This window comes from Anoplopoma fimbria, chromosome 2, assembly GCF_027596085.1.
Source record: "Anoplopoma fimbria isolate UVic2021 breed Golden Eagle Sablefish chromosome 2, Afim_UVic_2022, whole genome shotgun sequence".
NCBI classification, from domain to species: domain Eukaryota; kingdom Metazoa; phylum Chordata; class Actinopteri; order Perciformes; family Anoplopomatidae; genus Anoplopoma; species Anoplopoma fimbria.
Genome location: NC_072450.1, coordinates 19,513,381 through 19,540,855, shown reverse-complemented (window position 1 = coordinate 19,540,855; position 27,475 = coordinate 19,513,381). Strand labels below are relative to the sequence as shown.

Sequence of the window (27,475 nt, the reverse complement as noted above, 5' to 3'; positions counted from 1 at the left end):
ATTAGCAAAGTCATTGACATAAATTATCACTTGAACGATCAGCTGAATATCTGACAGCTCCAAAAGACTTGGTATATCGTTGACTTTTGGTGTGTATATCCAAAATAACCTCATCAATTAAACAGAAAGTGTCACACAGCTCCAATAACAAGAGTCCTCTGGGGAAAGTACTTTTTTAATACAGCCGAGTTTGAATGAGCTCAAACTTAATGAGCATTTATTTTCTCTCTAATTTATTTGCTGTTGCATTTCATTTCCTGGCCAATTCACCCTGATAATCAGATGGCAATTAATGAAGCATGAATCACGGAGAGCAGCTCGGCTTAACTCACTCCCTTTCATGACACCTGCACGCTCACAACAACACAGTTTGGAGAAGCATTCTTTTATTCCAAATAAAATCTTATGTAGTCCATTTTAAACAGCATTTCTAATTCTCTCAGAACTCTGTAAAATGTAATAAAACTTGTTTTGTTGCATCATGTTTTAAAGAAATACTTCAACTAAATTTTCTCTCACAAAGCTTTTTTTTTTTTTTTAGCATTGCCGATTTAGGAGACATGATTACATATCAACACATGGGTCAACTTCCTCCGACAACTTTGGTTTTGGTACAAGAGAAAAAAACTCACTATGAACATTTAAGAATCTTTAATTCACACTAGTAATAAAATTGCATTACATTTCATAAAATAAATGTTCCAGTTTATATATACAGAGAAAACAGACTGTACATACCCTCCAATGAACCATTTCTAAAAGGAAAATGAAACCAACCGGAAACAAATTTCACAAAACATACAAGCAATACAGTGCTCAGCTAAGCAGGCACAACTGTACATCAAAATTTGTAACTGCTCAGTGTTGGGGTGTGGGAAGGGCGAAAAGTTGAACATTTACAATAGAGTCCTTAGGGACTGATAAAGGGGTCTTAAAAAGTATTGCAGGCAAGCAGACATACGCTTGTCTTTTTCCAAGTGCAGCAGAACATCCATCTTGTGTGTGTAAAGTGTGGAGCCGATTGTTGCTGCCACGAGGTTCCAACTATTGAACCTGTGTCTCAAAGCTTCCATTCAGCTGGCCCTCCTCATAGTCCATTTGACACAAAATCATGTTGTTTTTTAGGAAAAACTTGTCCCCCACGCAAAACCTGTTGGCAGAGAAAAAAAACAAACAAAGGCAGAACTGTTGTTAAAACACAAAGATGCTTACTGTTGGCATTATGACGAAGGGTGTGTGTGTGTGTGTGTGTGTGTGTGTGTGTGTGTGTGTGTGTGTGTGTGTGTGTGTGTGTGTGTGTGTGTGTGTGTGTGTGTGTGTGTGTGTGTGTGTGTGTGTGTGTGTGTGTGTGTGTGTGTGTGTGTGTGTGTGTGTTTTGACAGGCTGACTCTGCTCTGGCAGTGAAAATGCTGCATTTAAGATCAGCAGGTAATGATGATTCTGTTTGTTTGCACACATTTGGTCCGGGTTGTTTTGCCTGACGCACCCCGACACTGTGCCTCGTCAGATTCAAAGCCCGTTTTGATGGTCAGCATAAATGTGTGGCTTCAAATAAAAGTTGATTAAAACCCTATCATTTCAAAGCAAGCAGACACGAGGACTGGCACCCGATAAAAGGCAGGTCAACTCTCCGTGGCCTGGCAAAAAAGGCGCTGGCACCACGGGAGTTTCCAAGCTTTCCTCTGCCATAGGGTTAGCTTTTTCACACACCAGTTTGGTTCCAGTGCTTGAAAATGTTTTTTCCTCTGAAGTCTCAGAGTCAATTGAGGCGGAAAAATAACACATAGCAGCCTGCCCTAGTGATGTTCTTTTCTGTGCCGCCGTTTGTTTGTGTGACACACGGTGGAGACAGCTCCATAATGTGACTGAAGGGGAGTGAAGATAAGAATATAGCCAAGCATAGCTTAGCTTCAGTAATGAGCCAGGCTGGTAAAACAGTCACGGCCGTGGCAATACGATGCCAGATGAGACCTGGCTTCATGTCTGCCAGCTGAGAAGAGAGACTGCAGTCATAATTCCCTTATAGCAGGTGTTCACTATGGTAACTGAATCTGGCCTGCAGAAGGTTAATGGGCTTGTGCTGTGTGGAGGAACAGGGTCACAGCACCCCTGACAAGCATGCAAAGGACGTTCTGCTCCCAGAGTGGTGCCATTACCGACAGTATATTAATGGGAAAAAGCAATATTTGGGTATGTCATATTCTATGTGTATCATACCATGGGCTTTGTGCGCACACCAATTTCGTAATAGATCAAATCGCCAAGGAAACACCATTTCACACCTGTATAGGTCCGAGCTCCCTTATGCAGCAACACACCTCTGGAGGACTTTATTTTTGTAGCTCATATACATCCTTGCACACTTAAGACCAAAGCTAATTTTGCATCCCTCTGGCTTAAAAGATTTACAGATTTAGCCACAAACAAGGACAAACTACTGGCAGTGTGTCACAATCGGAAATAATTAGCAGGGCATTACAAATGCAATGCAGCAACCTTTATTTTTACAACAAAGGAAGCAATCAACAACTTGTTTTATTCCCTAGACTTGTGAGGTGATCTGTAATAAAATAATAAGACAAAAAGCTTTTTAACAGCTAATATTAAAGCTTTGGCAATTTAAACACTCCGTTCATGTTTTTTTTTAAAGGCAATGTTGTGCAGTTATTCTTACCTCTGGTTACAAAGCTGACAGGCAAAACAGTCCAAATGGTAAACATTATCTCTGGCTCTCATCACCATTTCAAAAGCTGGGATCAGTTTACTGCAGGCTGCACAGTTCCCCGTTGTACCAAAGAGCCTGAAAGACAGAGAGCACAGACAGCGATTAACCCACCTTCCCCTTACCTTGATGCAATAAAGGAGTAAACAAAAACCTACTGACAGCAAGAACAATAGGGGAAAAAATGCTGCAAAGGAAAGGAAAAGAGGGCAAAATCGAAATACGTCGAATGTAATGCACAAATCTTTTCTTGGCACCCACTTGGTATTTTTGTTAATGAGAGTTACAAACATAGATCTTAATTCTTGGCTAATGATCTAATTAAAATGATCACATGGTTTTAATCTCCTTCTTCAAAGAACTCCCCCAAACTCCCCCCGCTCCCCCCTGCACATTACAATAAGCATGAAAACAAGTCTGAAGCAAACCATTTGAATTGTTGAAAGTTGTCTTCTTTCATAACTAAAATACCTAATGAGGCCTTTCTCCAACCAAAGCCAGCTGGAGTTTTTCACAAGAGGCTACGTTCTATAATGTAGTCATAAGTTCAAAAGATTTCTGTTTCAAGGATTTAGGCTCAATCTCTTTCTCCATCTCCCTCTTTCATTCAGAGAGGAGCATGCAAAAGTGATGGGAGATGTAACCTTGAAGAGTTAACTAAATGTTTCACAGTGAACAGACTCGTTGCTCAAAGCTCGCTGCTGCTTGTTTAGGCTTATAGGAGCCAAATGATAAAGGTCAAAAACAGAGCAAAAAGGCACTGGTGTAGATCTCTTTTCTCCTCAAAGCAAAGGAACCTCAAATGCTTTTTCCCAGTCTGATTTACATTTTCATTTTCCAAGCGCCTGCCCCTATGTTTAATTTGGAGATTCTGAAGCACAGATAGATTTATATATTCTGCAGGAAGAGAAGAACCGTTTCGCAGCTTTGCAAGAGGGGATAAGCCAACAGCAGATTGCCATTCCAACAGTATGTTAAACACTTTTTCCCCAAACTTGTAGGGCTCAGATAGAGGAGTCACAGTGTTGATATTCTGCCTTGTTTACGCTAGTCCCATTCAGTTGCTTTCACCTTGTTAAAGGAAACGTCTATCCAGCAGCCCTGCTTCTAATTAGGGGCCACTGCCCCGGAGGAGCAGGAGAGACAGAAACAGAGGGAGAAAGGCTGTTATGTTCCATGAGAGAGATTCACACGGTGTTAAACAGAGACATTGTTACAACTGGTTACTGTTTCAGTAAAACACTGCATGTTATACAGTCTGCCACCTACGGGGCACTCTGCAAAACAAAGTCGTTTTTTTCCACAGTGACATAAAGGTCTAGAAGATTCCAACACATTCAGTATTGATCCCAAAATTGGTCAAATATCTGTAGTGCTACAGTGCTCCTTGTTTCTGTTTCACTATGTAGGTTTTTCTGGCAGCCTTGATTTCTTTGGTTTTGCAACACAATACAATTAAGGATAATTCTTTTCCCTGTTGTTCACTTTAAAAAGTTGTCCCCATTAGATATATAACCCACTGCCTCACACCTCCTGTGTTATCATGACAGTCAAGAGGGTCTGCTCCAGGTTTCACACCACACCTGAGCTTTATACTTTATACTGAAGGGGTCACACAGGGATGTCTTTTTCCTCTCCCTCAGGGAACCAAGGCTATAAAAGAGCCCAGAAAGCCTCGGCCACTTACAGAGTCTGACATGCACACACCTGTAAAAGCTCGTAGGATTATTCTAACCCTTCTCTTACACACCCCGCTGGGCTGCAGACATGATACATACAGGTTGTGAATATGCCTGGTGGGGTAGCCCAGCTTGCTGCCGACACTAAGTTCTACCTTCAGTCAAAGTAGTGTGCGACACCTGAGGCTAGTTTTTACCTTTCAGCCACATTTATAGTCTCTACAAACCAATGATCCACATCCTGTGTGTATAACCTCTCTTCCCATTTATCATGACACGCAAGGATTGTTTGCTGTTTACATATGCAGCCCCAGCCACTGTAGATATGTTGCATTTTAACTTTACTAGTCTCGCAAAAATACTGGATATCTTGATTGACTTAATACAAAAACGTATTGTATGTTGCTGTCACACAAACACTACTACTAAAATACTAGAAATAATATTTTTCCATTGAGAGAAATGACTGCAGATATACTAAAGGCTTTCAGCAGGAAGAAACAGATCTGATTAGTTGCATAGCCTCCCTTGATTTTGAAAAAAAAGTAGCAACATTTTAAAGGGGCGATCTACCAAATATACAAATGGCTTTTGAGAGCAGTCTGAGAAAATGTATAACAAAGAGCCTCCCCCTTCCCCTTGCTGGTAAATACCCATTTTTTTCTAAATCTACGCATACTTTGAACAGTGATGACATCATCACGCTAAGTAGTTCACCCCATAGCGAGGCATAAACAAAGCGCAGATGGAATTTTCACGAGCCACAAGGAAGCTCGAAGTGGAAACGAACGTTTATCAAATATAGGCTTGTATGACTAAAACCTGATTACTAGAAACACAAATGAATAGTGGTCTGTGTTCATCAAACTTGAATGTGAACTTCAATGAACCATCAATGAACTGTAAAATAACTTCCAACTGCAACTAAACTTATTTGTTTTGTTAAGACTATCTACCTCAGTATTAACATCCATATCAACACCACCTTGTCCTCTACATACTCCTCACCATTTCTTATTAGATCTGGCCCTTAATTGGTGCTGAGGCTGTTCTCTTTATAAATAGTCCGTCGTACTTTTGATAAACCTCTTCCATGCTAACCCGACGACCTTATCTGTTTTGTTATTTACAATCACAAGTAGAAATTTGGCACCACTTCCATCTTCACCATAACATGAAGAGTTGGAGGGTAAGAAAGTGTCCCATTCACAGAGTTCTTCAGCCAGCAATGGATGTTTCTGGGTTATAGCGTTGTATCAACGTATGGCTTAATTGGACTCCTTGTGGTAAGAGGAGATTACAGCCTGAGAGAACTGTTCAAACACATTACGCTCTTCTCTTTATGCTCCTGTGAAGCTAAAAGCAACCGGAGTTGAACCACTGCTGCAGCAGTCTCATGAGTAACAGCTGAAGTGGAGCTGGGTTTAGCAAGCAATGAATGTTTCATACCAAAACATGATTGAGATGAAAATGTTAAGGACAAGGTATTAACCGTCAGATACGAGAATGATTAAAGCATCCATGGAGATGGCGTCATCTATACAAACCATATACAGTACAGTAGGTACAGTACAATATACACTCAAGAACCATTTTTCTTCTATTTTAACAAGATATGCTCCTCAGCACTGAAACAGTGCCTTCATAAATTGAGGATTACCTTTGAAAAACATTCATTCATTTCATTAACAATGGTTTTTATTTTGTTTGAATAGACTATTTTCTGTAGAATCCTCACGTATTTCTCCGACACATGTCCTGTATTGTAGGAGTGCAGTGGCTCATGCACTTCAATTTCCCTGGTCATTTGGATTAAATAAATCAATATTCTCAAAAGGAAAGGGAAAAAAAGAATTTGACATCAATTTTCAGGATTTCTATTTAAACTGAGCATGAATGGTGAGTTTCTGGAAAATACGAGAGTATTGTTCAGTGCTTCTCATGATACACTGAGCCCATCGGGTTTTATCGATCAATCATCCGCATTGCAACAGTTTGAAGCACAAAAAGACATTCTGGCAAGGATTTCTGAACGGCATGAAAAGTGAAAGTGAAAGCAGGCTGACTATTTATTTTAAGGAACTTTTAAAACATCAACATCTTTGCGGCAACATGGTAACTTTAGTTGAATAGTTAAAAAATATGAGAGAGCCCCGGTGACAACTTCTGTTGTCTTGTCTTATCGGCCAACAGTCCATGATATTCAGTTTACCACCATACATGACATAAGTAAAGCTTGTAAAATGACATTGATTATCATAATAACAGCTGTTTTAAAATGATATGATTGAAATAATTAATAATATATTCAAATTTGAATTACAAAGTCCCTTTTAGATTACAGGCTTTAATAATGGGAACCATAGTCATCATTATTGTAGCTTATATCTTTTTATATCCATAGTGTCTTGTTGTGCATTGTAATTGCATTTCATTTTTATAATGAAGTTCTTACCAACTAAACAAAATAGAAATCATTCATTTTGTATTCATATGACAACATGTATCGCTTCCTAATCCCTGCTTCATACAGTCTACAGCACAGTGGAACTGCAAAACTCTGTACTCCTTAAAGGAGCTACTATTTAGCAGCTTAAAAATGTGTCTCTGTGTGCTGATGTGGGTTGTTGGGAGCAGAGTTGGATGGCAGGAATGTAAAGAAGCTTCTGTTATTGAGTCATTACAATCACTCTATAGAGAAAAGAGGGCCGTCTTAGGTTCTTTCAACTTGCTGCTTTGCCAACTTCAAACCCTTAAAGCTCCTACAGTGCATCATCTGCCTTTATGTATTGCTTCCTTCAGATTGGGCTGTGGCTCTTAAAGTTTTCTACCTCTTCACTGAGCTCTTTGAGACTTCCCAACCTGCACAGTTAGTCAGATTTCATAAAAGAGAAATCTGTTAATGCATGCATCGCATGTCCTGACCTTCGCCAACAGTTGCGTCTTTTTGAACGTGTAAACCTTTCTGTTCAAATCTGTTGCTCAGAGAGGAAGAGCAACTGTTAAGGGAGGAGAGCAATTGTTTTACATACTATAGTAGTAAGGAGAGGACAGATTTGAAAAACAGTCACATCCAGATGGAGCTATCATCGTCTCCCTGCTATTTCACCGGTTTGTGGATAACTTATAATGTTCATTATCTTGAAAACGTTTTCCTCTTACAGTTAATTATACCCCATTTTGATAAGTGGATGACTATTATGTCCTCTCTAATATATGAAATAGAGGATTAAATGATTTCAGGCTTCAAGTCCTGATGATCACACCATGACTAGATTGTCAACCCTCTGGTGAAGTCGTGCGATCCCGGGCCCTAGACATAAAGGAAACGCCTAATTAATCTATTATTCTCATTTATAATGAAAGAGTGTAGCCAAGTTGATAAAAAAAAAACTCTTGATACCGGGAAGTGAAAGTCAGGGATATTAGAAACTGAACTTTTTTTTTTTTGGTGCAGTGGTTTGGAGGGCAGGGGAGGACACCATTTAAGGTATGTATATATTTTAGGGTTTGTGTGTGTTGAAGTGTAAGATTCAGGAAAGCGTGAGTGCATTCAATAAGCTGCTAATGCCACTGAAGGACAATCACAGATGGAGCTCCTATAATAATTAATGTGAGCATGGCAGGGATCCAAACCCGGGGAAATAACCAAAGTGTGTTTGATCCACCCGCTTGTCTTTAATGAAGTGCAGGAGGCTAATTCAGTGCACAGATTTAACTTCATTACAGCAGGTGAGTGGAGCCTTCGTCTTACTACACAGAAAAGAAGGAATGAAAAGGAAACTAGTGCCGGATGAAGACTGCATCACCTACTTTCAAATACTCTGGTCTCTCAAACTGCCTGTTCTCTGTACGCAAGGCAAGGTTTTTAATTTGTTCCATAATAGAATTCATCTCAAGCATCTCTAGCCATTAAGTGCTCTGCATTTGTCGCAGGCTGAAGAGCAGGCGAGTGGGATGGATTTCATTAGGCAATCCGGGGCAACAGAGGAGCACAGAAAGCTCTCTCCTCATCTTTCTTTTTTATTCTTATTTTAGTATTCCTAACTCTTGATTTCATATGTCGTTCTCAGTTTTTCTCCCCGTCTCTGACCTCCACATCTTGCTGCTTCTAATGTGCGAGAAAGCTTTTCCTTCTCCCTTCACAGTGCCAGTTAGGCACTTATTGCTTGGGGGTTGGGGTTGCTGTCCTTTCAGCAGATGTATTCCACCAAGTGAAACTCTGAGCTTCATCATTTTTGCCTTCTCTTGGTCATTTGCCCATTTATTATTACCTCATCTGCACCATCTGCCCCTTCTGGGGGCAACATCAGGTCTGAGTGGACCTCTCACTGCATCTTAAAAGCATTAAGTGTGGGTGGGAACTGATGGATGGTAATGGCCTATCTCAACGTAACGTCCCTAAGCACCTCTCAAGTGGGCTGCGGGCTTCGTCCGGGTCAGAGGAGGAGCTGAGATGTAAGTAAAATGTCATGGAGATCCATGAGTGAGGTAGGGAGAAAACCAAGTTGATTAAGGGTCTCTTTGGTTTGGATTTGACACAAGATGATAGCTGTTGTTTTGGATGTTTGTAAATTACTATAATAGGCCGATACAAACCTTGTGGGTAGCAATAAACTGGAGATATCAGTGAGGGAGTGAGAAGATAAGTAAGCAGAAAGAAAAGGGAAATGGGGAAAGGGGGAGGGCAGCGCAGGACAGGGAGTTTTAACAGGGGGGGGCGGGGGGCTACGGCACCGGCATCCCTAAGTCGGCCCCTGGGGGATTCCCTCTCCGATAAATGGTAAGATCTCATTGGGAATGTGACTTAACGCCCAGGAAATGGTCATGTTTAATTTAACAAGCAGATGGCAGGGGCATCTGAAGGGGGGTATACGGAGCCAATGACACTGATGAAGCAACAAGCCTGCAGGATTCTCACAGCCTACAGCTCTGGTACAAGAGCCAGCAAGTCTACTGCATGACAGTAGTGTTGATGAAAAAATGTACGATGATAATATGAAAAACAGTAAAAAGCAAACATGCTGTGGTATGAACTTAACTTAGCTAAATGGACATATGTTGTCAGTAGCAGTGAGACTGTTTGACTGGGTTTGAATGTATAGTGCAGTTGTTATTAAATAAGAATTTGACTGAATTTCAACCCTTTTTTGTACATGTTGTTGATGAGGTAAATTGATCCCCCTTTTCACAGTGGCTCCTCATGTCTTCAAAATTCATCAAGAACAGATATTTCCAGATGTTAAATAAGTATGCTATGAGAACAAACTATTGTAAATGTCACCCAAGTGTAAGCCACAGCTCACTTTATATTATTTTGTTATTCTGGATGCAATGATACAGAAATGTCATGGCAGCACGACTCATCCTATGATGGTTGCACAATAATTGTTTAAAGTTGTACAGTATTTAGAATTTTGTTTGAAAAAAAAAAAGGTGACGCACAGCTCCTAAAATGGCCCCGATGTTTGTTTGTGGATAATGCTTGCGCCGGAGCATCCGAAAACAACATTACTCTCTGCCATATGCATGCTGTAAAATAAAATTCCAACAAAGTCTCTACATTTGAAGTTTTGCTGTGGTGTGGTTTTAACATCGAGGAATCTTTGCATGGTTTAGATTTTAGCTGTGTTTCTGTGAATGGAAGCCAAAGGACACACACTGAGAAACCAAAAGCAAACGGTACCAGGAGGCAAAAAATAAACCCCCTTTGTGATTCTTTCATGTCACAGAGCTCTTGGAATGGCATGGCAGTTGTGTTTGTTGTGAGTGGAGAGAGGTGATTGTGTGTCTTGCTTGCCTCAGGTAGTCCCTGCGACAGAGGATGAGGTTGGCTTTCGTATAGAGGGTGGAGCCCACCTCCCCCAGGCGGCAGTCACAGCAGGCACATTTGAGACAGTCCTCATGCCAGTATTTGTCCAGGGCCTTGAGCAGGTAGCGGTCTTTAATCTTGCGATTGCAGCCAGCACACCCCTTCTGTTTCCCTTTGGGCTGGACGGAGAGCATCGGCACACCTGTAGTGATAAGGAGACAAACAGCCATGTGTGATTTACGGCCCGGGAACACGAGTGACTTTTCATGTTCTCTATTTGATAAGCTGGCTGCTCCTCGAGGCGTCTAAGCCTGGCCTTACGCGTGGCCACAGCACACGGCCTACCTGCTTCATATGCATTAAAGAAAACATTCTTCCATGTAGATAGGCGCACAGGTCACATTGGACTACAAAGCCCTGACTTACTCGTTCCACCAAGAACATGCTGTACTACAAAAGTTACACGGTCACTCGTTTCGGAGGAAGGGGCATATCTTCTGAAGAGACACAATGTTTATTTTGCTTACTGTGGTATTTACAGGGAGCTGTGCAGTACGTTAGTTACCTGCCATTTCATCAAAGCCCATTTCACTCAACTGTCTACAGCTGTAAAAGCTCCTCATGGGCTTTGTTTGGTATAGATTAACATTAACCTTTTAAAAAGCCTCTGACCACAAAAACGCTGCTACCAGACCCCAGTGAGATATGTTATGGCCTAAGTGCCTTTTAGCATACACTCACTCTCGGTGTTTCATACATACACACACAAACGTTTGCACACACAAACCACAAACACACACACACACAACACACACACACACACACACACACACACACACACACACACACACACACACACACACACACACACACACACACACTCAATGTTCCCTACTCAGAGCATTACAGCCTTACCTCCTTTTACACTTATCTGTACTCATGTGTCTGCAACGAGCGAGCCTAAGTTACCAAACTCGCAAATTGCCCTGCTGTCACGCAGGTCCCCTTTAAGCGCGCCTTTTAGCCTCCTAAAGGACAAATAAAGTCCATTTAATAACAGCACTAAACACTAATAGTCTATGTGTGGTTGACATTTGTGTTTGGACTAAAAGCCCCCCTCAGGCCACTGCTGGTACAGAGTCAGGGGCTCGCAGCTCCCCTCTGTAGCACTAACAGGTCTGCCACAGCTGAAAGCACAAGACAACAGCTCTTAAGACACTCTCTCACACACTGAGCTATTGATCCATCTAAAAGAACACACAGTGGACGCCACTTGCCACTCTACTTTCAAAACACATTTCTCTCTCTCTCTGAGAAAAAAAGACCAGACACTCTGCATCACAGGGGGTTAGGCCAGCTTTTTGTATGTGTGGGTATCTATAAAGGCCCATTTTAAAAGACATGTTATACTGGGTTTTATATAAAATGTCACTGATTTACTGTTGCACAGGTAGATTTTGATTTTTTTTTTCTTTTGATTTGCAGGAAAGTATGCACAATTGCGACAGTGTTGTTAAGTATGAATGGGGGTCATTCTGTAGTTAGAGTTGCCATTTTACAGTAACTTCTGCGGTTTGCTCAGTGATGAACCATCCTCATCTGGTAACAAGGGACTGCTTCACTCTCAGCTATGTCTTTCTCTCCTGAACCTGTCAAGTTGGTTCTCTTTCACAAAAATCGTATACCACTTTTTAAGACTTCTTTGGAATAGAAAGCATATTTTTTCTCTCTCTTTCTGTCTCTCTCTTTCTGTCTCTCTCTCTGTGACTCACACTCTCTCACACACACACACACACACACACACACACACACACACACACACACACACACACACACACACACACACACACACACACACACATCTGCACACTTAAAGGGACTCACAAAGTACCTTATTGGATCCAGATTTGCTCTGCAATCTTTGGCCATCCACACATCAATAATGCTATGAATGTAATATAATTAGGTGAAAGAAATAGGAGAGCTTGTTAGTCAAATTTATGGCTTTGGTTTATACGTCAGTAAGTGCTCTGGTGGTGTTGAGCTGTCTTATTTCTTTATCAGAAGTGGAAAGCAGAGGCTAATTGGTCCGGTGCTGGTGATGGGAGCCATCAATTAGTGTTCTACCTGCCCTCCAGCTACCTCACCTCCCTCCCTCTCCAAAACAGACCCCTTGAAGCCAGCGCATTAGGATCACAAAACCTGCTATAAATACCAATGTTCAGTGTAAATGAAGCTAAAAAGCTTCGAATTCAAGCCACACTGGTTAACAGTGGACTCTTCTACCTGCATTTCATGGCTTGTTAGGGGAGCTCTCTGCAGGTATGCCTGACAGACTTCTACAGAACAAAAAAAACAGTCTTAATGAGGAGAGAGAAAATGTGTGTGTGTGTGTGTGTGTGTGTGTGTGTGTGTGTGTGTGTGTGTGTGTGTGTGTGTGTGTGTGTGTGTGTGTGTGTGTGTGTGTGTGTGTGTGTGTGTGTGTGTGTGTGTGTGTGTGTGTGTGTGTGTGTGTGTGTGTGTGTGTGTGCAGAGCTTGTGTAAAGATAAAGAAAGGAGTTGCTGCAATTCTCTCGGGGATCACAAAATTCTTTAATTTGCCTTTTATGACACCTAATTAGTTATTCTACTCAAAATCTTTGCTTTAAATAAGAGAACTAATTATACAAAAAGGTCGTTCCTCCACCTCCAGAGAACTACTCCTAATTGGTTGAGACCACCACCCACCACACATCCCTTAAACATATCACGTGTGTGTTTTACATCACGTTTGAAAAGGCCAAAGCTTAACCTATCCTGGAATTACTGCATGCTGCTCACCCCCCTCTATTGGATGCGCACTTTGTCTAAAACCCTGCTCAGTATCGTCAAAGTGACAACATTGTTTGCAGTGAGTCTGACTCTCACATCTTCATGCATGCGTCCTGGTCCTTCAGTCCTTCTGCCTGTAAGAGAGATGTCTCAATGGAGGAATGCCTAATGTCTGCCGGGAAAATCAGTATGTACATTCAACTCAAGAATTCAAGAATTGGTCTTTCTTGAAACCATTGCACGGAAGAAACATAAGTTTGATGTCTTCCACCAAAGATGCCTCTGGAAAAACAGCTTTTATAGTAGTGTAGCAAGCACTAGCTCAAATCTTCTAAACAAAGAGCAGTGACAGAAAAAAAAAACTGAGTTTGTGAAGTAAATGTCTTTTCAATTCCCTTAATGCCACGAGACATTTTCTTGCACCTGTCACCACTCACCGCGCCATGTGAAACTGTGGAGAAGAACAGAGCCTCCCATGCTCGCCACCTCCCAGAAAGAAAAGCTGCATTATGAAAGGAAGCAGCAGACTAGGAGGCAGCCTCCACTTAATCCAATCCATTTAACAGATACAAGTGCCACTGACCTTCCAGTGTCATTTGATGTCACCAAAAGCATGCCTCTCCACATCACAATTCATTCTCCAACAAGGGATGCATTTTACCCCTCAAAGTGGAGAGACAGCACTTGCCCTGCCAAATATTCTTCCTGAGAGCGAATTTAATTTGCCATTAGTACTGTGTGTAAAGGCCTGTCATCTTTCCCTTCCACCATCCACTTTCTTTAAGATCGTATCTTTCAAGGATATGTACAGTTAGTTTTTCTCATCCCAAGCAGTCTGTCAGAGCATGTATTTTCTATTATAAAGATAACATCCGATTTCTATGTTACCCCATTTAGACTTCCGTCTTTACAGCTATCAAAGAATCGCCCCAGTCCGCAAACCTTTTTGATGTATATTTAAAGATTTAAGAGAAAGTAAGTTGTTTAGAGCACCCAAGGAAATGTTTGAAATTATACAAATTAAATTACCACATGCCCTCAGACTGGACAAGAGTAGGTGAAAAGAAAGATGATTGCCCACTTTTTCTTCCATCATTACTTAAATGTTTGGTGGCTAACAAGTGAGTTGATGCTTGCAGATCATGCTGCATACATTAATGTATACATGTATGAATCCCTGAGCCACCAGCCATTCTGTAGTGTCATGCCATCTAAAAGAAGATTGGTTATTGCCTTCAACTATTGCATCAACTGCGGAAACCAAGAAATATTACGTTAATAATAAGCCTGATTTGATCAATTTATAAGAGTTTCAAATATTAGATAATTTCTCTGACTTGGAGGGAGTTATTCATGCGCCTGTTTGGAAGAATTGACTATTGTAATTCACTCTTAACAGTAAAAAATATTCACTCTTTCAGGTATACAAAATCCTGCAGCCACAATGATAACTGGATCAAACCAAATAGATCACGTAACCCCCATTTTAGACTCCCTGCATTCCAGTTAACTTCAGGATTAACTCATTACTTTTGAATCACAACATGGTCTTGCCCCATCTTTCTGAATCTCAGTTCGTACAAAAAAACTCTAATAGCAGTCCCCTGATCTTACAGTCTCTGTATTTCTGCTCTCTCCCCTATTACATTGTTTTACAGTATGTAGGGCTGCAACTGGCAATTATTTAATTATTGATTAATCTGCCAATTATCTTCTGGGTTCATTGATTATTTGCTTTGGAAACAAGTGAAAATATCCTGTAATGTTGACTGGAGACACCATACTCTCATTCATAGGCTCTCTCAGTCTTAATATGTTCAACTCAGTAGCGGCTGCTGAGTCAAGTACGACAGTGGCAAAATGTGGTACACCGGTCTGGTCTGTCAAATTATATCAAACAACGTAAGGTGTCGTCTTCGGATCGCTTGTTTTGTCTGACCAACAGTCAAAACCGAAAGATATTAAATTTACAAGTATATGAAACTGAGAAAATAATTTAAGAACTGATTAATTACTTTGCCAAATGATTTGTATGTTAACTTTCAAGTGCATGCTTCAAATTATAAGAAAATTGACTCACATTTATGTTCTCCTTAACTACACCACATGATCCCAGTGAAACAGCTGCTCTTACAGGCACTCATCCTTAATGGCTGAGGGACAGTTGATTCTTTGTTTTGTTATGTCTTTCGATCAATTAAAGCACCGATGCCATGGTGTGATGCAGACTTTGCTGGTTCATGGGGAGGTAAAGGATCTTGATGAGAAACACTCAGCCTTCCTGACACATGGGGAGGGAGGTGCTCTTTCAAGGAGGTGGGAGCTGGCCCTGGGTGGGCCTCCTCTCAGGGGCCCCTATAATTCCAAATCCCAGCTGCAGCGAATAAGCCACCAGCATGGTGCATACACAGACTGGGAAGCTCAGGGAAATTAGATACTACCTTACCAAATCATAATAACTTTTATTTAATGCATTTAGCTGAAACAAGTGTTATTATCATCATTATTATCATCATCATCACTTATTCAAAGCACTCCTGCACAACTAGACATTAATGGCCTCTGATGAATCTACAGGAGTTACCAAACCACTGAATGTCAACACTGCATGACTGTATGAATCATCTTAATACATCTTAGAATCTAAATTAAATTAAATTGTATTAATAATTACAGGAAGAGCAATAAAGGACTGTGGAAAAATCAAAAATACTATGTTGGCACAGTATTTTTAAAATGATTGGCAAATCTGCAGTTCAGAAGCTGCAGGGGCTGATTCAAACCTCAATCTTTTACTTTTCACCCACCACAGTAAATGCCTTGACCATGGCAATCCCAAATAAAAATTGTCCATAGGCCAAGGCGTCTGCCACTAAGGTTAATGGGGATCGTGTGCAGATATCGTGCCATTGTGTGTATGAATCGACCTCTTTCATTCAGCTCCTGTCATCGCCGTAATTGAGCCCATAGACACGTTTCCCTATTGCCAAGACAAAACACAAGACATCTGCTAATGGTACATCTGGAATACACATGCCAGTTGAAAGCAGACTGAGTGTATTCTAAAAGATTAACAAAATAAACATCAGTGATTCATTGAGTGAACCATGTATCTATCCTTAGTTTGAAGCATACGCAGGAAGAAAAAAAAAAAAGATATGCATGAACATGCACACACAGAGAGAGGCACACTCTTTCTCTCAAATTAGGTAGTTTCTTACAAGGCCCAAGTCAATATTACATTTCACACCGACTGTGTCTGTTACTCATAGTTTGCTGTAAGAGCCTTCTATGTTACTGTACGGCATGCTACATTACCAGATGGTTGTGTATGAATGCTGGGGTCTGTGAGGTGATTTCTGGGACTGTATGCATGCTATGATTATGACATAATTAACACCCACAGTAAGTGGGAGAGAGAGCAGACACGGCTGGTGCGGATGAGGAGGGGACTGTTCATTAACAAGATGCACTCTCTCAAACTTTGCAGCTTGCTGTGGCTAATAAGCCCTGGTGAAACGGAGCCCAGCCGTCCCTTGCATTGACCCTGGCACTGCCCAGGATAAGGGAGGGTTTTGTCTCCTGGAATAATTGCTCTTTTCACATGTTACAAGTGTCCTGACCCCCACGGTCGGCAGCCACTTTCCCTACCATAATTACTCCTGATCCGCTCCAAATGAGTCAGCCGCATTAGGGCTGCAATAACACTGGCCCAGCTTCAAGCGCGGCATGGGGAGTCTCAGCAGAGCAGCCTGGAACAGGACTGCCTTTTCTCCCAGCCCACGGTCATTTCCATCACGTCAGAGGTGCATTTCTTACACTTGAAGTCAGCACGAAGGCCCTGGGCTCTTTTCTGAGGCTTACAGAAGGCATTGTTAGCTCCTGGTGCTCACTACTCACTGTGGTTTGGCACCAGACTCCATCCCAATTAACGGAAAACTTCATTAGGGTGTTTTTCCACACTCTTCAGCCCCCTATTATTTTTAATTTATTCACATGGGGTTAATTAAAAGAAATGTATCACAGAGATATGCAACAGCTTTCTAATTAAATTCATTGCAGCTTTTTTTTTTTTTTAAAGACATGAAACTGGCAGAGTTTCCAAATTATTACAGAAGGCGACTTGTTCCAACACTTGGTTGCTCAGTAGTAGGGTGAGATTAGAGCTCTGCAAGGTAAGCTGTCAACAGCAGAGACAGAGTGAGAGAGGGAGCGATGGGGCTAGAAAATGAGAGCGAGGGAGTAAGATGAATGAGGAGGAGGAGAAAAGACAGGGTTTTTATCATGCAGGGTTACCCCAAATAAACCCATGAGAGCCCTTAAAGAGGGAGGACTGTCTGAGTGTTGACACAACAAGGAGAACATTTGGTATTGGATCTAGCCAATAAAATTTTGGCGTAGTGTTTGGGTTGTCGGCTGTTGCTCCGAGGTGTTTAGTTCTTCAAACCTGCCATTTTACCATTTTTCATTCAAGTACAAGCTGTCAATATTTGAGAAGGGGAATGCATCTTCATTTTCAATCCTCATACAGTAGGAGCAAGATCAACTTACTTTTTTTCCCCCCAATAGTCTGAGATTGAATAAAATAAAAACCATCTATTCTCAAACTACATACTTGAAACTTTGATACAAGAGGCAATCTTGTCTGCCACTTTGTGATTCCTGACAAAAAATAAACAAGAAAAATCAAATCGTTAGACCTGTCACTGCCACCTTCCGCCATCCGGAACAGAATAATGCACAAACACTTTTAGTCCACATTAAAAATGCATTTGTGGAGGAATAAATGTAGCCCTCTAAAGTTTGTGTCACTCATGAGGTCAGGAAGTGATGTACAAAATCCTCCCCACTCCCCAGCAATTACTGCACACTTATTATTTCAAAGGATATGCCAGGAGACAGGTGTGCCATTCAGGGTCCTCAGTGTGTCGAAAATGGAAGGGAAGAAGGAACACCATACTGTGGTGCGCTGTGTGAGGCTCTTTAATCTTGAATAATGCAAATTCCCCACAGGGGGCAGTTATTTGGCAGCACTGGCCTCTAATGTCATTCAAGCACCTACTCCCACACCTGATGGGGTAAGTAATGAGGGATGTTGGTAGGCTGCAGGTGGGGGCGAGAAGTTCATAAAGATTGGGTGGATTGTAAGCTAAATGTCTTATGTATCACAGCCTAAATCTCCCAAGAGAGGAATATTGTAGATGACGTTTGATGTTTCATTATGAAGACGGCTTGCTTTTAATGAATTCCTTTTAACACTTTCATATTACCTCATAATATAAAAACCAGGCCTTACTCCTAAGGGAGTAATTCTTGTTACTTGCTAAAATCAAATGGTAATTCAACTAAAGACGACTGGCCTAATGATATCAAATTATAGAGGTGTGATTGGAAAGATGTGATCCAAGGTCTAAGAAACAAGTTTCAATGAATGTTGGGTTCAGTGGAAATGTTTTTGGATGGCTGCTGTCAATTGCCTCTGTATTTGTAGCTGCAATCAGTGTAGTTAAGCACTGATTAAATCAGCAACCTCAATATCCAAAACCTAATCTACTAGCTTTAAGAGAGAAAGAACTACCCCCTTTAATCACAGACTTTAATTAGCTGTTTAAGATTTTATTTACTGAAGGTCATCCAATAAGAGATTAGCTCTCAGCAAGTTGGCTCTTATTTAAGAGAAGGCACCCAAGGCATTTCTATTTACCAACAAAATAGCTGTAATATCTTAAGGTGTGAAGCCTTTGTCCTGCTTTATTTTTCTGGAATCTTATACTAAAAGGAAGCTCCCAGGAGGCATTTATAAATGCATGTGGTATTTTGTTTTTGCAAAAATAATATCCAACTAAAGGTCATTTTAAGTTGGATTAGAACTACATATTGTATGTGAAAGTGCAGGAAAACAGAAGCACTGCAAGTAATAGGCCAACTAAATACCACTTGTCCAATAACATTAAAACAACTTATGGTTTAACTGCTGTAAAGTTCACATATCATTGCAACAAACGGCATTTTTATCCAATGACTGGAAACCTGTAATACGTAAAAAAGGAAAATGGATCAGAAATGAGGAAAAAAAACTCCGTCTGAGATGCAACAAATATCAGACAGCTCTAACCAAAGCTACTTTTTGACAAAAACGGATTTCTGCATTAGAATCTAAGGTTGGTGTGTGAAAGATATTTACAGTGAAACAAGACTGAAAGTGTAAAAGCCCCACTAGCAGCCCCTAGAGGCTGTACTGCTCCTTACACCTACAAGAACAAAGTGTTTTACTGACCAATCAACGCTGTCATCCTCAGAGCCACACAGTCGCACAGGCAGGGCCAAAACTAATGAAAAATACTCAGCAACAACGATCAGAGCTATGTCAAATAGGAAATATTGAATCGGCAAGAATTCCTGCTGGCGTTGTGATGTGTGCACTATAGAGAGAACACAGGTTAGTTCATATAGCTGAACTCTTAAACTATATCTTTACAATAATACTGTATTGTATTTCTGCAAGTGTCTCCCCACATTGTACATGGACCTGTGCAATCCAATCAACACCTGTTTAATATATATCAACTCAAACACATGATTGAATGTGAAAATTGTCAACTCTGACCACTCCACATGTTTGCCTTTAATTGGGAAATTCCAGGAAAAGCTGATGAAACACCATAATTATAACCATAACACATTTTACACATGTCCACACCCCAAAGTACAGCACAGTTTACAGCTTCCTATTCCCATCAGAACAAACACTCACATACACACTACAGCTAGACCTATACAATTGCTTAACCGCTCATTACAAATATATCAATAATACGTAACAAGAACTATCAAAAATAGACACCGTGTCTTCATTACATACAGTAGTTTGTTCACCAAAAAGTTTTGACAAGTGTATTTGTCATCTGTAAAATATGGAATATATATATTCCATATATATATGTAATTGTGTGTATATGAATATATATATATATATATATATATATATATATATATATATATATATATATATATATATATATCTGATTTTTAAAACTCCCCAAATATCGATATTGGTATCGGCTTTAAAGCGGACAGTTTCAGGAGGGATTAAACTAGACTTCTGATTTGAGATCCAGTTCACACATGAATAATGCGCCATAGTAATGAAACATTTAGGTTTCTTCTGGGTCTAAAATCCATTCAAATATTATAATAGTCATTTATGTCATATGTGTTTGATTTCCCGTGAGGCTTAACTGTACAAAGTGCTTACATTGTCTTAGAGTGTTACAGCTGATATGTTATTTTAACACTGCGGGTAGAATATAAAAGATGCTCTTCAGTAACATTTTCTGGTTATTTTGACACCTTAACTCAGCTGCCAAATAAATATAGCTGGTGACATTGTAGTTTTGACATCTGCTCATCTCGAGAACTTTTGCTTCATGTCATTCCCCTTACCCATCTTTCCTGTCTTCTTAACAAGCCTTTGGTGACAGAATAAAGGAGAAATTATTTTCCAGGGCGCAAAGAGTAAGCTTTACAGAGTGCATCAGCATGCCAAAACAAAGTCAGAACAGAGAGCCCGTAATAGGTAAACAGGTGAATAAGTAACTTTATGTGGGAAAGAGAGTGTGTTGTTTTAGGCATCAATGAATGTTTTTTCCCTCACATCAACACAAGCTTAGTCAAAAGCTTGAGAGAGTTAGCTTTGCAGTGACAAGCGCTGTAACACCAACTCCCAACAGGTTCTAACGGATGAATAACTTACAATATATATATACATGTGTATGGTGGATCATATTCACTAAAGCTGGATTATATATTTCTTAATAAATACAGCTTTATCCATCAACTCAACTATGCAAGAGGTTATTGGGGTATTCTTTTTTTTGCACACAAAAATAGCTTTGCACCTGTTCAACATCAACATTACTTCTGTGAATGTCTGCATTTGTCTCAGAGCTTGCGATAAGACACTGGGTTTCTCCAAGGTGGTTTCAAAGGTGGTTTAAAGTAACGATTCATCTCAACTTGTCAGCACAATCGTGGCTTTTGTAAAAGGTTTCATTGTAACATTTGGACTGATGTGTGTATGCCCTTGTCGCTCTGAGTTTCTTATTTGTTCATATAATGTTCAATGTGGCATCTCTATCTATGCAACCTTTACTGTTCTCCCAACTCTACAATACACCAGAAATTCTTCATGACATTGAAATACATCGGGGCGAATAAAAGGGTCCGACTTCGGACAACACAACAGAGATTGTCCGATCCCTGTGATGCATGTGATGCAGATCTTGGTCTGCTTATTTGAGTAATAACATGGCTGTGGCTCTCTGGCAATATTAAAAGGGATGCTCTTACAGCTCAAAAGTGCATAATTGAGTTTGTGTGCCACACTGATGAGTGCAGCCATTTACATCAAAGGCAGGTGGGCGCGCTCGCTAACACGTGTCTCTTAAGTCTCAATTCAGTACCTTTGTATTCCACTAAGATTATAGAAAATGATAGACAACTCGCGCACTCGTAGATGTGAAATGATCAGGGGAGATACGGATCTAGAGGTTTAGTGGTGACAGTAGAAATTATCTCTGGTGAAGAATTCTGCATTTATAATATCAGAAACAGATTAGATGTTATTAAACACTCACAGCTAAAAATGGTATCAATGGGATTGTGTGGTAATTAATGAGAATAGCTATAGCAAGACACACTGACGGTGCAAACCATGTTGCATGTCAATTCAGGGTACTATAGATAATGTTATCACATCTGTATCAGGTACAGTGTCATTGGGTGTGTTTTGTTATGGGTTTGCTAATAAAAAAGGATATTTTCCTGCGCTCATTTGTGCACAGGTTGTTACTGTTTAAAATCCACAACTGCCTCCTTTGACAATCTATGTCCCTGACAAAATTGGAAAAGTACTGCAAAGGCATTGCAGGTGCCTGTAATAAAGCTTTTTAAAAGAAACTGTCGCGACTTAAGAAATATCAAACGAAGCAATGTGTTTGTAATATTGTTCGGTGCCCAGAGCGAAAAAACCCAGACGTTATTTCAATATTTGAATTGGGCAAGTTTAATTTTGAAGTAAGAGCAAACCAATAAGCTGAGAAAATAGCAAATACAGGGGAGCAAATTGCATTCCTTTGGAAAAGTGAAAAGACTTAAGGAACACATAAAAGTAATCTCCAGCTGGAAATTAGAAATCAACCCTCAGAAACCAAATAACAGAAAAGAAATATTACTGTCCACTTTCTAAATCAATATAACATCGCTACGAGACAGTATTACCATGGTAACACTGGTAAAGAATGAAGCAATTCTTATTATTTCAAAATAAAAATTGGAGCCCGAAGCCCAAGTTTTATTACAGCAGCCGACAGATCACCAGTCTGTATTCATCTGAAGCGTTGCTTTTCTATCACATGCTTTATGAATGTACAAATTTCACTGGACGGGATGATAACAGGATCATAAATTAACAAGCAAAGGTTACCAGAAATGCATCAGTAGCTGGAGGATTTTTCTTCTGCTCAGGTCTGCAGAGAGTATACTGTTGTTGTGTTAATGTTCAGCAAAAGTATGCCTTCAGTGTGGACCCACTTGCTTCTCCTGCAGTTGCTACTGTACGAAGAAGGGGAGAAAAACGGCTGAGTTGCTTTTTCCTCTCAAATTAGACGCAAATTGCAACCTTCAAATCACAGGGTGAAATATAATGTTGACATAGAATATGTACATGTGTTGCTATTCATTACTAACTATGCCCTGCATATTAGGTTATTTCACAGTGCAGTGTCTGTATTACATTTACAGTCCTTCTCCGTGCTTTCTGGCTCAGTTCCTTGCCAGAAAGTGTATATTATAAGTTAATGATTGCATCATCTGAGAGTAGGGTGATAAGTTTACAATGTGCATGTAACTTGTGATGGACACAACCGATAATATGGACAACTACTTGCAACATAAAGCTAAAATAGGAAATATTTAAATCAATTAACGGCTGTCTGTCTAAAATGTAATGTTAAACTTTCGACTCTTAATAGATGCAGTGGTAAATGGTTTAGGCAGATTGTCTCATTGGAGCTAATATAAGGGGTCACGTAGCCTATGTTCACTTCTGGTCAATGCTTTTGTTGCAGACATTGTGGCAGACTTTTCAGAAGGAAGTCAGAGTTCAAAAACACTCAGCAGCATAGCTGTGTTGCCAACCAGGATGGCAGGCTTTAAACACAAGATTTGTTTTATGTGCCACGTAAGGACTAAAATATGAACACTTAACAGCACGCACAAACACACACAGGCATAATAGTGACTCAGTCAAGAGAAACAGGCAGTAATCTTACACATACACCCATGTGGCCACCCCAAACACCGACCCACACCTCCCGCTCCACATACGCACACATTTATTTTTGCAGGCACTAAGTGGGTACATTAGACAAGAAGGTTGAATTGACAAGCCTATAACTTTAGAGCCAATAAACGCTAAGAGGCACCACAATGAAAGAGACCAGATCCAAGCGGCTCTGTTGACAACCTGGCCAAAATGCTGGAGCTGCTGGTCAGGACCAGCAAGTAAAGGGTGAAGCTTTTAGGCAATGAGCAGCAGGTGATCTCAGCTTTTCTGCAAGTCCTAATGCTCCTAAAAGCCACTCTCCCTGGTTCTGTAATTGGGCATCAGTAGTTAATGTAGTATTGACTGCATTACATGCTCCTGTGCATCCTTTCCCACTAATGCCATTTGCATCACCTTGTACATTTACCATATTGCTTAGCCAATAACTGTTAAAAGCAATCTGAATCATGAATCATATAGGGAACTCTTAGCTAGACAGACATCCAAAGGAGACAATTTACAGTTGAGTTAATTTGGGTACATTTGCCGCACAACATGGATTCAGCCAGACAGACCAATTTATGTCTCTGCCGCAATCCTTTTATTGGTTTTTAGATGTGTAAGTGAAAGGATGCTCTGCTAAGAGATATGAAATATCCATTTTCAAATATAAATAATGGGTTACAAATGCATCCATTAGTTTTGGAGGAGGAGGAGCCCTGGATAAACTCATATGTGCAAAGGGCTACTGTACTTTGAGATAACGCACAAATATAAGGTTAGTGGATGTTGTCATTGTGCATGTCAGCAGGTGGTCAACAAAGCAACCCTCATAATACTCTTTAAAAAAAAAAAAAAGACAAATATCAGAAAATAACTTTGTTTCAGACCACAGGAAGCCTTCACTGCTGATTATGAAATATTATCATGTTGTATACACACATGTAAATACATACACACTGAGCCGTTTAGACCTGAACGTGATAAATGCACCGCACATCAGCTTAATCCAAAATGGGACACCATTAGAGGGGAGTTTGATTTAAATTTAAATTAATTAGATTGCCTCACCCATTAACCTAAATACATTGAAATAGATAAGTAATGCAAGCAGGCCTATTTGGATGGAAAGTGAGTGAACGCTGCGCGGTGCTATCCATAATTTGCAATCAAGTTAAAAGCACTCTGCTGTCATCTCCCATCCCGTGGTGATGTCAAAGGCTGCCTCGCTAACTTCACAGACGCAAAAAGCACTTAGAGGAGGAAAGGAAAAGAGGAGCCACATGCACTGCAGCGTCTGTGGAGTATCCTCAAACTCTGGCTTACACGTCAAAACGCCGCCACGCACACACACACACACACACACACACACACACACACACACACACACACAATCTGCTCTAAATAAACATGCAACTCTCTCAAAACTACACTGCAGTTTGGCTATTTGCGTAAGTGCAACCTTAACTTCGTGGTACAGAAAGCAGCCACAGTATTCAGGTTTTCTTCGCCCCCCCCCCACCCCCCAAAAAAAAAAAAAAAAACCATAAAAAAAATAAAAAACCACGGAGCCTGTCGTGACTAAATGGGGTTGAAAAAGCTAATATAAAGCGGAGGGCTGCGGGAAAAAAACACTTAAGGTGTAAAACATTGTCCCCGGAGTTTGGCCGTGTTACTCCCCAGGTTCCAGCATCCTGCGGCCGGAGAGGTTACTCACCCTCTTCCTTGTCCAACACCATCGTCCTGAGGAACGAGGAGTCCTTCCCCGGGCGATCCGTCCTCGGCTCCAGCAGGCTGCAGCGCTCGGTCCGCTTCAAAAAGCTTCTCCTGGATGGAAATGGCTTTGAAACGCGCGGTTGACTAGACTACGCCTCGATGGACCGAAAACCCTGGAAAGATGAATTGCCCGTCTGCACGTTATATATATTTTTTTCTCTCTCCTCCTCCTATCAATAATAATTCATACGCGGAGTACGGCGAGATACGCGGCGAGATCCCCCTATCCGGACTGAACTGTAATGCAAATAAGCAGCGATCAAACAGCGTTGGTTGCTCTTGATAAATTCCATGCGAATAAAAAAAAAAAAAAAAAAAAAAAAAAATGGGGAAAAACAATGAAAAGCGATGTAAATCTAGTGTCGCCTCTCTGTAACTGTGTGAACACACACCACACACACACACGGACGGATCAGACGCTCAGACTGAAGCGGCTGAGCTCTGCCTCGCTGTTAATATTCTCTCTTTGTCGTTCTCATTTGCTCCGAGACGGCAACTATATTCAAACAAATCCAATTGCAAATCTGACAACTGCTAAAAGCAAACTCACGCCGCCTCTCTCCCAGTTTATGTGCCGCGCTCGCCTCGGCTGCTGCTGAATAAATGCGCGCAGTTTCCAGAGACCCTCGGATTCCCCTGTTAATTAAATCAATTCATTATGCTCAGATCTGATTAGCAGCCCTTCCCCCCTCTTTGAATCAATTATTCAATACACAAACATAATTGCTTGTGCCAGAGGTGTCTAAGTATTAGCTTATTTAACTCCAAGGACACTAATTACCCCTAGGGCAAGGGAACTTTTCTCATTAATTCTGACAAAACACAAAAGCACAGCTAAGGGAAAGTGTGTGTCCGTGTGTGTGTGTGTGTGTGTGTGTGTGTGTGTGTGTGTGTGTGTGTGTGTGTGTGTGTGTGTGTGTGTGTGTGTGTGTAAGTGTGTGTGTGTACGCACGCGCGCGCATCGGATCTGCCTGCCTGTCTGAATGTGCGCGATAAAGCAGGAGAGAGCGCGCATGCACGTCAGGTTGTATTGATGCACGTGTGCACGGACGCGGGTGCGCGTGTGTCAGAGAGAGAGAGAGGGAGAGGGAGAGAGAGAGAGGGAGGGAGAGAGAGAGGCAGAGAGAGATGCTGCTCCATTGGTGCCTGGTACAGTTGGAGTAAACACAAAATGCGCTTATTGTTTTTCTTTCCTTTACTATTTTTCCCTGCAGAATTTAATAGAAATAACATGTAATTGTGGTCTATTTAGCAGTTAATTAGTGTCCAGACACAGTTATCATACAGGCAGATAAACAGTCGTTTCAAAAGAGACGGCACAACAGATGGGCTCCGTTTTTGATTAGTGGGTAGATAGAAGGTTCAGTTTCGAATCTGGTAATATAATTGTTGCCTGTTATTGCCAAGATGAAAGTGTTGCTGTTTCATGGTGGAGCCTTAAATAGCACCACTTTGACTTGCCCTGCGGAGACTGTTAACCAATTAAGGGTGAGATCCAACAAAGATTAGCCATTTAGGAGAGTGGAGTGGAGTATAGCTACAATAATGCTGGTTCGTCAGCAGCCAGCAGGCTGTCTGTGGTGTGAGCTTGCTCGGTCTGTCCTTGCCTTCTGTTACATTTTGCACCAACACTGCACATTATCAAATAATAAAAATAATAATAAATGATTGTAGTAATAATTACTCTCAAACTATTTCAGATGAAGAGCATCTTTAAGATCTGCATTCGACCACATGTTAGTAAGATTTGTGCAGTGAAACCTCATCTGTGAAGACAAGAGTAATATCTGTATAAACTGGGGTGGTGGTAAATAATACAAATATAAATAAAATATATACACAAAACTGAAAAGAATCACATCCACATAAAAGTGCATCAATTTTGAGTTTAACTAAGTTGCACTGTTTTTACAGATTCAGTTATCGGAGTACAATATATGGACTACACATGCTTTCCCATTTGATAATTATCCCGCCCCACATTTGAACTACTATAGACCCCACTAATGTGAGCATGCACCACCAATATAAGGTATAAAGCTCACTGTACATAGCCCATAGGGATAATTTCAGTTCTCAGGGCAGCCGGCTGTGGTGAGATTGGGTTGGCCCTGAAATCAATGGCCTGATCCCTCTCTGTCCGGCTTCCTGGCTGACATGCTTGACTTTTCATCTCCACGGTCACATAGATTGATGACTTATGACCGAGAATGTATGTTTGCTGACCTCTAGCAAAGTGAGTGGCACATAATTAATCCAATCACACAGAAAACTGGAAATGAAATGGGAAAGAATGGTTCAGTATCATCGGGCCTTGACTTCAAATAACCATTTGACATTTGAATGTGGAA

The 27,475-nt window shown here is 40.8% G+C and overlaps 1 protein-coding gene across 1 annotated transcript; it reads right to left on the bottom strand.

Annotated features, from left to right (window-relative positions):
- Positions 1-639: 639 nt before the first annotated feature.
- On the bottom strand, positions 640-25,395 carry lmo1 (LIM domain only 1). The gene is made up of 4 exons (XM_054615126.1): positions 25,066-25,395; positions 10,202-10,415; positions 2,675-2,800; positions 640-1,150 (listed from the first exon to the last, which is right to left on the bottom strand). The coding sequence occupies exons 1-4, from the start codon at positions 25,085-25,087 to the stop codon at positions 1,045-1,047; spliced, it is 468 nt and encodes a 155-aa protein (XP_054471101.1). The 5' UTR covers positions 25,088-25,395; the 3' UTR covers positions 640-1,044.
- Between the last annotated feature and the right edge of the window lie 2,080 nt (positions 25,396-27,475).

What these genes read in the sequence shown, in the direction of transcription:
- lmo1 (XM_054615126.1), bottom strand. Translation starts at nt 25,087, where the DNA reads ATGGTGTTGGACAAGGAAGAGG. An exon ending in GGTGTTGGACAAGGAAGAGG is followed by an intron (nt 10,416 to 25,065) that starts GTGAGTAACCTC and finishes TTATCACTACAG; the next exon opens with GTGTGCCGATGCTCTCCGTC. An exon ending in TGTCAGCTTTGTAACCAGAG is followed by an intron (nt 1,151 to 2,674) that starts GTAAGAATAACT and finishes CTCTGCCAACAG; the next exon opens with GTTTTGCGTGGGGGACAAGT.